This window comes from Haliotis cracherodii, unplaced genomic scaffold (assembly GCF_022045235.1).
Source record: "Haliotis cracherodii isolate W230 unplaced genomic scaffold, xgHalCrac1.p SCAF_16, whole genome shotgun sequence".
NCBI classification, from domain to species: Eukaryota; Metazoa; Mollusca; class Gastropoda; order Lepetellida; family Haliotidae; genus Haliotis; species Haliotis cracherodii.
In genome coordinates this window covers 5,140,355-5,152,779 of record NW_027266271.1, presented here as the reverse complement: position 1 = coordinate 5,152,779, position 12,425 = coordinate 5,140,355, and the positions used below count along the sequence as shown (strand labels likewise).

Genomic DNA, 12,425 nt, shown 5'->3' with positions numbered 1-12,425 from the left:
AATGGACATTATAATTTTTACTTCATGCTGATTGGCCCGTTGTTCCATAGTGTAAAGCTCCATCATAAGTGACGTCATATGAATGCGCTCTCGAAAGTAATCGAAGATGACACCATCCATTGTTCATGACGTCATAATCAATTTAAACAGAAAACTAACACTTTTTTCATTTTATAAGTAATTATACAACTATACTATGGCTAATACAACTAATAACATACTCTCAACGCGGGATTACGGATTTGTAGGTCTCGGAATTTACACCATTAATTCACTCAGGATAGGTAATTCCTCTCCGGTGGTTCGTGCCTGCCTATAACTGACTAAAGTAGCACCCTTAATTGTGTCAGAATTAATAAAATCTGTAAGGCATCCACAGCTGTAAATTGTCTTTAGCAATTTGCGATTAGGACCGATATCACTCATTATAAATAGTACAACTATAATTCTGATAACGTGGCGCTATTTATGAACCTCAGCAACAATAACCGAGCTTACGCTGGACGCGGCTGTGCGTGACGCAGTTATTCCCCTTTGCAAATATGAGGGCGCTACGGAATGTGGGAATTCCCCTCTCTGTCAATGCGGAAAAGCCAAGACGAACTTTCACTTTGCAATTTTTGGTTTTGTTTGTCTCGCTGATTATTGAAAGGCAGCGAAGAGTGTCAACTTAAGTCTCATATGACTGAGAATCAAAGAAGGAGGTAAATCAACCTAGGCTGAACAAGATCGCAGAGTAGGCCAGGACGCCAAGTAATCTCAGAACAAACTATATATAGATTATAGGTACAGAACTTCACAAGTAACCAGAACTCATATAGTTAAAAACAATGTTTGTATGGAACATGAAAGCGACTATTTCACTTTTACACAGTTTCTTAAGTGATTTATCTAGACCTGCTCAGAGGCTGATATTCGACCCCAAATCTACAACAAATGTCAGTAGAAATTTATACCAAAATTTAAATAAATAAATTTTCAATTCATGTAGTTATTGCTAGTGTTATGGCTTTTTAGAGGTGACTTGTATTTAACTGATAACAGGACTAATAAAGAAAGAGAGGCTTTTGTCTCCCAGTTAAATAGTAGATAAATCACTTTTTCTACATCCTAAGGTCAGCGTTATATAAATGGCCTCTATGTCAGACATGTAGATACTTCTTTCAGTGGCATATAGAAGTTGGTGCTGGACAACATAGTTATATAAACTTATTAACATCATTGTAAAATCCAGTAAATTAGAAGCCAGTGAATAGTCTAATTCGACACAGAGTCAGCAGGAAGACTGATTGGGATGATTGGAAGCCAGTGGATTAATTGGATGGACATATGGATTTAGCAATTAGGTGATGGTAAGCAGGCGGGATGAAGTAGCCTTGATCTCTGTTCATTGCTGGCTGGATCCAATCATCTCTATCAGTCTGCTTGCAGACTCAGTGTCGAATTAGACTATCCACTGGCTTCTAATTTACTGGCTTCCAATCATCCCAATCAGCTTCCGTGGTTGTTTACCCTGCCCCATTTGTCAATCACTGGCTTCAAATCATCTAATGAGCTCTCTGTGTCCATCAATCAATTTACTGTATAAATAATGATGTGAATAAGTAAATATACCTATGTTGTCCAGCACCATCCATCACTTGCTTGATAAACGTGTTAGGATCAACACTGAAACGTCGCACTGATTGTAATAAAGAAGTTGATCATCCATAGAACTTGTCTTTCTTCATGTAGATACTTGTGATTTAAGCCTAACAGATTATTTATAAATTGTCATGTTATTTCATATGGCAGTTGATGGACACGACTTCTTACATCCTTGTACAATTATTTCCAGCACCTGCTGGTAGGAGACCTTGGACACTGTTAGTTCTCACTGAAGACGAAAAGTATGGATGTTGAGTCTGATGCTGTGGCTGAGCGTAGCTTCCACACTATGTTGCTGAAGATTGACAGTGATCTCCACCAGGCAGATCTGCAAGCCCTCAAGTTCCTCATAAAGGACAATTTGCCTAAAAACAAGCTGACGAAGATGTCAACTGGACATGAACTATTTACGGCACTGGAGACCAGCAAGTTGATAGATACTTCAAACCGTTGGGTTTTGGTGGAAATGTTCTATAAAATTGGGCGGCTTGATCTTATAGACTATGTAGATGAGGAAATTACGGAGGATTTGAAAAGTACTTATCTGCCAACAGGGAAGATTTCTGATTACAGGTAAATTTTTGCACAATCTAGTCTTGTATTTGTTTAAAGGACAATTGAATTCTAAAATATTATTATCCTTTGAAGGTTCAAATTACAGAGTAAACCTACCGTTTATTTAAGATGCAAGTCTCATGAGTACATATTACTTTGCACATTTGGAAGTATTGTCATATCGTTGTTATAAATATTTTTTTCATTAAAACAGGCATCGAAACATGTAAGGGTTATTTGCACTTTAGTTCTGTCTATCAATTTCAAAGACTGAAACGGAAATACAGCCGAGGCAAAGCCTTATTATATGGTCTTGTTGAAGTGAGTGAGTGAGTTGGGTTTAACGTCGTTTTAACAGTATTCCAGTTATATCACGGCGTGTCAGCTCTATGTGGGAGGAAAGCCCAAAGTGATGCAGGTCTTAGACGTTTACCACTTTGGTGAAACCCATGAGCACGGGTATGGTGCTGACAAACCTTGAAACATAATCGGGGCGAACCGTGATTCAAACCCACAATCATAGGTTTCTGGCGTGCCCAAGGATTGAACTCTGCACACTGAATTGCAGCGCCATAGATGACCCGTGCCCCGTTGGTCTTGTTGGAGAAAAATTCACCCCAACATCAGACCTCCATTCCTGGTCATGGTCGACTGCACACATTTTCGGCAAAGTAAACCTATTCTTCACCCCTTTTAACCCTTGGACATTCTCCTACCTGCAATTTAAAACTGACCAACATATGAGTGGGATTAAAGGTTTAAGAGACATACTCCTCTTTATTTCAACAACAGAAATGTGACAAAGGTCATTTATATCACAAATTAAGTTTACTATTCGGTGAAAAAACGACGTGCGGAACATATACTATTTCTTAAATGGCATTTGTTTTTTTCGTTTCGGTACTTTCTTTTCTTTCTTTTGAGACTGATCGCTGATCTGTGAATAAAATATTGAAACATAGATTTTGCTTTTGCAGTATTAGTTTTTCTTGCAAAATTCTCACCAAACCCTCAAAGCCATAAATTGTGAATGGTCCCTAAGACTAGTGTGTTTTCTGTGTTTTAGGTTGATGCTATTTGACACAGCACAGGATTTAACAGGGGAGGACACAAATAAACTGTCCTTCCTTCTTGATCAAATACCTAAGGCAAAGCGAGGCAAGGTGTCATCAGGCCTCGACTTGGTCACGTTGATGGAAGAATCCAAGATTATCTCCCCTCTTAGTGTTGACAGACTCCGACGAAATCTGGTGGCACTGACACGGCAAGACTTGGTGAGGAAGCTGGACCAATACACTGGTAAGTAGCTACAGCTGTCAGTGATTCAGCTTGACCAATACACTGGTACAGCTGTCAGTGATTCAGCTTGACCAATACACTGGTACAGCTGTCAGTTGTTCATCTGGACCAATACACTGGTAAGTAGCTACAGCTGTCAGTGATTCAGCTGGACCAATACACTGGTACAGCTGTCAGTGATTCAGCTTGACCAATACACTAGTACAGCTGTCAGTTGTTCATCTAGACCAATACATTGGTACAGCTGTCAATGATTCAACTAGACCAATACACTGGTACAGCTGTCAGTGATTCAACTAGAGCAATACACTGGTACAGCTGTCAGTTGTTCATCTAGACCAATACACTGGTACAGCTGTCAGTGATTCAGCTTGACCAATACACTGGTACAGCTGTCAGTGATTCAACTAGAGCAATACACTGGTACAGCTGTCAGTTGTTCATCTAGACCAATACACTGGTACAGCTGTCAGTGATTCAGCTTGACCAATACACTGGTACAGCTGTCAGTGATTCAACTAGAGCAATACATTGGTACAGCTGTCAGTGGTTCATCTAGACCAATACACTGGCACAGCTGTCAGTGATTCAACTAGACCGATACACTGGTACAGCTGTCAGTTGTTCATCTAGACCGATACACTGGTACAGCTGTCAGTTGTTCATCTAGACCAACACATTGGTACAGCTGTCAGTGATTCATCTAGACCAATACACTGGTACAGCTGTCAGTGATTCAACTAGAGCAATACACAGGTACAGCTGTCAGTGATTCAACTAGAGCAATACACTGGTACAGCTGTCAGTGATTCAACTAGAGCAATACACTGGTACAGCTGTCAGTTGTTCATCTAGACCAATACAGTGGTACAGCTGTCAGTGATTCACCTAGAGCAATACACTGGTACAGCTGTCAGTGATTCAACTAGAGCAATACACTGGTACAGCTGTCAGTGATTCAACTAGAGCAATACACTGGTACAGCTGTCAGTGATTCAACTAGAGCAATACACTGGTACAGCTGTCAGTGATTCAACTAGAGCAATACACTGGTACAGCTGTCAGTGATACAACTATACCAATACACTGGTACAGCTGTCAGTGATTCAACTAGAGCAATACACTGGTACAGCTGTCAGTGATTCAACTAGAGCAATACACTGGTACAGCTGTCAGTGATTCTTCAACTAGAGCAATACACTGGTACAGCTGTCAGTGATTCAACTAGAGCAATACACTGGTACAGCTGTCAGTGATTCAACTAGAGCAATACACTGGTACAGCTGTCAGTGATTCAACTAGAGCAATACACTGGTACAGCTGTCAGTGATTCAACTAGAGCAATACACTGGTACAGCTGTCAGTGATTCAACTAGAGCAATACACTGGTACAGCTGTCAGTGATTCAACTAGAGCAATACACTGGCACAGCTGTCAGTGATTCATCTAGAGCAATACACTGGTACAGCTGTCAGTGATTCACCTAGAGCAATACACTGGTACAGCTGTCAGTGATTCAACTAGAGCAATACACTGGTACAGCTGTCAGTGATTCAACTAGAGCAATACACTGGTACAGCTGTCAGTGATTCAACTAGACCAATACACTGGTACAGCTGTCAGTTGTTCACCTAGAGCAATACACTGGTACAGCTGTCAGTGATTCAACTAGAGCAATACACTGGTACAGCTGTCAGTGATTCAACTAGAGCAATACACTGGTTCAGCTGTCAGTGATTCACCTAGGGCAATACACTGTTACAGCTGTCAGTTGTTCATCTAGACCAATACACTGGTACAGCTGTCAGTGATTCACCTAGAGCAATACACTGGTACAGCTGTCAGTGGTTCAACTAGAGCAATACACTGGTACAGCTGTCAGTTGTTCATCTAGACCAATACACTGGTACAGCTGTCAGTGATTCACCTAGAGCAATACACTGGTACAGCTGTCAGTGATTCAACTAGACCAATACACTGGTACAGCTGTCAGTTGTTCACCTAGAGCAATACACTGGTACAGCTGTCAGTGGTTTAACTAGAGCAATACACTGGTACAGCTGTCAGTGATTCAACTAGAGCAATACACTGGTACAGCTGTCAGTTGTTCATCTAGAGCAATACACTGGTACAGCTGTCAGTGATTCACCTAGAGCAATACACTGGTACAGCTGTCAGTTGTTCATCTAGACCAATACACTGGTACAGCTGTCAGTGATTCACCTAGAGCAATACACTGGTACAGCTGTCAGTGATTCAACTAGACCAATACACTGGTACAGCTGTCAGTGATTCAACTAGAGCAATACACTGGTACAGCTGTCAGTGGTTCAACTAGAGCAATACACTGGTACAGCTGTCAGTGATTCAACTAGAGCAATACACTGGTACAGCTGTCAGTGATTCACCTAGAGCAATACACTGGTACAGCTGTCATTGATTCAACTAGAGCAATACACTGGTACAGCTGTCAGTGATTCAACTAGAGCAATACACTGGTACAGCTGTCAGTGATTCACCTAAAGCAATACACTGGTACAGCTGTCAGTGATTCATCTAGACCAATACACTGGTACAGCTGTCAGTGATTCACCTAGAGCAATACACTGGTACAGCTGTCAGTGGTTCATCATGACCAATACACTGGTACAGCTGTCAGTGATTCAGCTAGACCAATACACTGGCACAGCTGTCAGTGATTCAACTAGACCAATACACTGGTAAGGGGTTAAAGCTGTCAGTGATTCAGCTGGACCAATACACTGGTAAGGAGTTACAGCTGTTTGATTCAACTAGACCAATACACTGGTAAGTAGCTACAGCTCAAAGTGATTCAGCTAGACCAATACACTGGTAAGTAGCTACAGCTTTAAGTACTAAGGGTGAAACGATACACCGATATTCCGATGCATCGCGATACTCGACCCACGATACGATATACGATAAACGTGGGCCCATTTATCGATACACCACAGATACAATTTCTTCGACCTTTGCATCAAAATTCTTTGAAGTTGTAGTACCGGTGGAGTACATTAATTATTTTCTGGTGTTTGAACTTTGAATTGTTTTTAAGGAAAGTTAGAGAAAGTTCCAACTTCAGTAGTCTTGTTATTATAAAATAATTTTGACTGTTCCAAAATCATGAAAGGTTCAATCTTGACATGCTTTAAGTCTTGTTTATTTATCATTGCGTATCGAGATACGTATCGTATCGTGACCAGAATATCGAGATGCGTATCGTGACCTTCCTGTATTGTTGCAGCCCTATTAAGTACTAATCGATGTGGCAACCAGTATTTCTGATTATATTAACAGGTTCATCTTCAATGAACATTAAGTTTTCTGGACTATGAAATTGTCATAAAAAGTGCTGGATATGCAGTGTTTAGTCTTTGGCAGTCCGACCTGTAGTCTCAGAACAGGAAGAAGAAGATGTCTGCTTCAATGAATTGAATGATCTCGAAAGTGCCATTATTGCAACAAACAAGTGAAGTCTTTAAACTCTCTTTTTAATGAAGTATGGGTTTTCTGTGTTTAGGTTGTCTTGCTTTAGACATGCATTTTCCCATACTGTCCACTGCATATGACATGAATTTTGTAAACCAGAAGTGTCGTTAAATCTCCAGAATAGGGAAAAAAAGGGTTAAATGGCCGAGGGTGTGCAGGTACTAGTGGGCTACTAAGCTGCTAATTGTGTATACCAAAATGCTACCGTGGCCAACGGCGATTCGCAGCTAGCGCTGCTGGCCTGAGACTGCTACTGCTGTCCGGCCCCCACGGTAGCATATTTAAACGCTACCATTGCTTGGCATCTCCCACGCTGCCAAAAGCAGCTCCTGCTGCTGGCCTAAGTCAGACTACCGCTGCCCGGCCCCAGGTAGCCGGCCAAAGCAGATCCCACTGCCTGGCCCCATTAGCAAAACCATTGTGCGACTACCGCCGCGGACCCAACTGTCAGCTACTGCTTGACAAGACGACTTCCTCTGCCCGGCCCACATACGTGGCAATTGTTTGCCTCAACGTATGTTATTTTACGATTCCCCGGCTGAAAAGTCGGGAAAGACAAGGTTCCCACTGAGAAGCAGGTAACCCCGGAAAGGTTCCCGCTGAAAAGCAGGTAGCCTTAAGCACGAGTATTAATTTGGAAGCAAGTTAATTTGTTACTAGCAGCGTAGCCCACAAGAACCCCGCACACCTCGACATAGTTTATTGTTGAGACAGGTATTCGCATATATACAGCTGTTAAGAAGTCATGTTTATTTACATATATCAGAATAGTTAAAAAGGTATGTACATATATACAAGCGCCCTGAAAACCTATTTTACATAGGTACAGGTATATTTACATATATACAATCTGCTCTGCTGGTACCTGTAATAGAAGAAACGCTGAAGAAAAGAAGTGATTAGCATTCCAGGTCTAGAGGACACATCAGGCTGAAAAGGAAAGGCAAGCTGGGTGGACAACCGCCTCCGTGGTCTAGTGGTAGAGCGTCCGACCGGAGAGCGGAAGGTCCGGGGTGCGATCCCCAGTTGCGTCATACCAAAAGACGTTAAAAGATGGTACTTGTTGTTACCCTGTCTGGCGCTCGGCAAAGAAGAGGGGGTGGGTGGGAAAGCGATTAGATACAGTGACACGCGTGTGTACTTGAAGAAGGACTGTCCGCGAATGATGGACTGTAACAAAAGGCGGGATGATACTTGTCATTACACACAAAGAGATGTCATCAGTGCAGACATCCCTGTACATTCCCCATTATGTTAGCTGTAGGCAAGGTACTTTGACCTGGTTGATGTTTTAGTGTACATGCATTCACCAAACTGAAGGTAATGGTATCCCACTGGAAATGCCTGGTTGTAGGTGATAGTTTCAGGGAACTTCTAATGAAGGGGCTGCCTTAGACTATTGCAAGCCTCTGAAAGTGTAATTTTGATAGAAACAAACAAGTATATTTGAATTGAAAAGGAGCCACAGTTAGATGGGAGATTCTGAACCTGTTGAAAATCTAGACTTGCTTTATTTATAACTAAAGCATTACAGTGAGGACTGGGTGGAAGGGAAAACAATATGGTTCAGTGAATGAGAGAAAGACTAGGGCTGGGTCTGTTTTTACAAGTACTTGAAAACACTGTTCTTATTTATATGTCACTTGAAATATGTTTGTGTACAGAACGGAGACACCAGAGGGGATGTGTGACGGCTGCAGAAGCACCCCTTGGGGGGGTCTCAGGGAGTGATGTGGTGATGACTCCTACCGCCAACGCCGTGGCAGACATGTGCCCTCCATTTGGCCACACAGCACACAATGGTAACGGTCATACACATATGTTATCAGAATGTATTGTCTTTTTGTCTTTAAGAACTATATTTCATAGAACAGCAGTGATGTTAGACATTTTGTAACATTATTCACATACATCATCATGACGTATTGCTATGTTGAAAGACGACTACAACAGACTATACATGAAATTAAAAGTCAGTTGATTAATGTTAAAGAATGTCCTGCTAGTGTTGCTGTTGTTGTCAGGTGTGCCAGAGAGTGTTCGACTACAGATCAGTGAAGACTTGTGTCAAGACATGTATTGCAACAATTTGCCAGCATTCTGGACACTCCTTGGCTACAAAGATGATGACATTAAGCGGCTACACTCAGGCTTACAGCATTTCACTACTAGGGAAAGAATACAGAAGATGCTAGAGTGTGCACCAAGTCTCCAAAGTCTGGAATACTCCCAAGCTTTAGTCAAACTTATCTCTGCATTACGTTATGCAAACATAATTCAATTGTCGAAACAACTGGAACAGCAATTTAAAGGTGAGATTGAAAACAGCTTTGGAGATTTTGTTCCAGATGTCAACCACAGATTGGCCCAACTGAGCTAGTGTTAGTGTCGTTCCATCTCATCCCAGACCTGTTCTATAGGGGAGAGGTGTGGTGTGGAGAAACAGCCGGCCATGGCTGTACAGCAGTGTTGTGCTGCCTCTAACATCTGTTACAACATGTGCAATGTATGGGCGGGCATTGTCCCCCTGCAACGTGACGTTATGTCCCTGTATTTGCACAAAGGGCAGAACATGATCTCAAATGATATCATTCCAGTAGTGTAAGCCTTTCAAATTGCCATTAACAATGATGTGTTGTGTTCTCCCATGAGTTGTGATGCCACCCCATTCCAAATGCACTTCGACCCCCAAACTGACATCACAAGAATGTTCTTCTGGATGCCTGTAGACCCTGGTACGACCATCAGAGCTGTGCAGATGAAACCTGGACTCATCTGTGAACACTATGCTGTCCCAGTTCTGTCTTCTAAACCTCACATGCTGTCTACACCAAGCTGGGCTTGCCTGATGTGACAAGGATGCAAAATTTGGGGTAGCCCTGGATGTTGGGGACAGATAATGTGCTCCCTTAACTAGTTGCATACGCTTCTGCCATTGATTGGTCTTAGCTGTAGATGAGTTCTTCAAGAGATGATATTGTATTTCATTGAACTATAAAATGCGTTCATTCCAGTATATATACTGAACTACAAAAGAAACATCACCATGGATAGATATATGAGAAACCTTATTTGTCCAAACACTGTAAGCATACTTTGAGACATATTAAGCATACTTTGAGACATATTAAAAAGATGAAACTTGGCAAAACTGATCATCAAGGTTGAAATTAAAGTGTCAAATGTTCTTAAAGTGAAACACAACGCTAGTCTCAGAGAAAATGGCATCACAAGTCAGTATCTCGTTTGTCTGCCATGTGCATTGATGACTGCCGTGCAACGTCGATGCATGGAATGGATGAGGCGGTTAATGAAAGCCATAGGCACTTGAGCCCACATTCTGAGGAACGTCTAACACAGTTCAGCTGCAGTTGGTTGTCGGCCTTGGGCCGTCTTTGAACCTCGTCCCTCAGGTGCTCAATGGCATTTAAATTGGGACTGAGGGCATGGACTGCATGGTTCTGATGCCATTCAGCTGGAGGAAGTTTCTTGTTGCTCTCGCAATGTGGGCACAGGCGTTATCATGCTGAAATTCGTGGTTGCGGCGACGTGCCAAATTTGGTGTGGCGTGTGGCTCGTGGTGATCAATGTACCGAGCTGCTGTGACACCATTGTCTCTCCCTGGACTGATGTTCTGGAAGACAGCAGGGCTGACCCTCTGTGCAAGACCAATTCCACCCCACACAATGATGCGCCGACCACCCCACGAGTCTCTCTGAACAACGCAAGCATCCGAATAATGTTCCCCACGGCGTCGCCAGACTCTCTCTCTGCCATCTGCTGTTGAGACACAGTAACGGCTCTCGTCTGAGAAGAGGACTCTTCCCCACTGCTGGTGGGTGCCAATGCTGCGGCTGTGTTGCCCACAGAAGACAGTCCCGGCGATGACGTGATGTCAGAATTGTGGCCTGTGACAGTGGAGATGTCTGCTCATCAATCATTGATGCACGGTGTGCGCACTAATGTGTCACTGGTGTGTCCCTATGGTCTGTCGAGCAGTATCGCAGCACTAACAAAGCGATCTTGAAGATGCTGTCGCGCAATCTGATGATCCTGACGTGGTGACCCTTGTTCTTCCACTACGTGGTCGGTCATCTGTAGTGTTGGTGGTGGTACCATTGCTGGAGCCTGTATATGGTCCTCACGTGGACTTGAAATGCATTGGCTACTTGCCGGTTGGTTTGTCCAGCTTGCAATCGTCCAAGGGCTTGGTGTCGCTGATTTCTTGTCAATCTTGACATGTGGTAGCAATTCAATAATGAAGGAATGTTATCCGATCTGGGTGGATTTTAATAGGGCGAGAAAGGAGGGAACGCATTTGCAATTCAATTTTTGCACGGAACTCACGTGCATCGGGTTACCATGGCCATTGCCGGGATGTGTTTGGCCAATCAGTTTTATTGTCATCTGCTTTGTATTTTTATTATCAAATTTCATTTTTCCAGACAAGCTAATGTTAAATTTTAGAAACTTTGACAAAAATTACCCAGATATTTAAATGACAACTTTTCATGCAATGTTACTTGAGGTGATGTTTCTTTTGTAGTTCAGTATATATATATATTTTGTTAAGTGGCTGTTTTTGTTGAAATTCAAAACCATTGAATAAATATGCATGTATGTTTACTTTATTTTACCCAGGTGGTGTGAACATGAGCTTCCTTGTGCTTTAACTGTAATAGGGCAAAACTATACTATATTACACTAACCATGGAGGAAGAGCAAACTATGTTTCTTAGGTATATTAGTTGTTTTCAAGTAAGAGGTTATATATATTTAAGACAGGTTAGCATCCTCTATGTCACCAGGGCTTGCATTTCCGTAGACCTACCCTAACCCATGGAGCTATTCCCGTGTTTCTCCTGATCTCAAATTACCCACATTTGATTTGCTATGCTCCTCGGTCCAAGTACCAATGAGAATGTAATGTTGGCGATATCGAGTTACCACCCTTACCAATTTCCATTTTCCATATCTTGTTATTTGATTGGTCAGTAAAATGTTTATGAAAATCAAGAGCAGAAATATAGGATTGTAAGAAGCACAAGAATTGGTCCTGGGGTTAGTGTTAGCCCTGGAGATATAGAGGGTGACAGGCTTGTTGTTCGTGGAAACTATCATGGTTTTCATGCTCAGTTTTGTCCTGTGCAGCCTACTTGCCCAGAGAAATGGTATATTATCGGGGGCCTGGAGTGGAGCAGCGAGCTGGGGAGGAGAGGAGGAACCATTATGTCACTACAGGTAGGAAAGTCTCACTTCTCTAGCATCCGTGGACAGATTACTTCATCTTGGTTTGTGACATGTGTGTCATATGTTTCAGCAATTTCAGTCCAAAATGTTATCAATGGTTGAACAAAACACACATTTAGAGATTTTGGATGCTTCACAAGAAAGGTCATTCAACAGTTTAACTT

At 42.3% G+C, this 12,425-nt stretch overlaps 1 protein-coding gene across 2 annotated transcripts in view; it reads left to right on the top strand.

The window, feature by feature from the left end:
* Positions 1 to 568: 568 nt before the first annotated feature.
* The window catches only part of LOC139463745 (caspase-8-like), a 55,303-nt gene continuing 43,446 nt past the window's right edge, over positions 569 to 12,425 (top strand). Inside the window, exons 1-6 of one of the 2 annotated variants that reach the window (XM_071245006.1) lie at positions 569 to 704; positions 1,838 to 2,220; positions 3,269 to 3,501; positions 8,676 to 8,813; positions 9,036 to 9,323; positions 12,163 to 12,252. In XM_071245006.1, the coding sequence (XP_071101107.1) occupies positions 1,892 to 2,220; positions 3,269 to 3,501; positions 8,676 to 8,813; positions 9,036 to 9,323; positions 12,163 to 12,252 (1,078 nt within the window). In that variant the 5' untranslated portion in view covers positions 569 to 704; positions 1,838 to 1,891. Of the gene's footprint in view, positions 787 to 1,837; positions 2,221 to 3,268; positions 3,502 to 8,675; positions 8,814 to 9,035; positions 9,324 to 12,162; positions 12,253 to 12,425 lie in introns of both variants that reach the window. The other variant, XM_071245005.1, reaches the window with a different exon arrangement.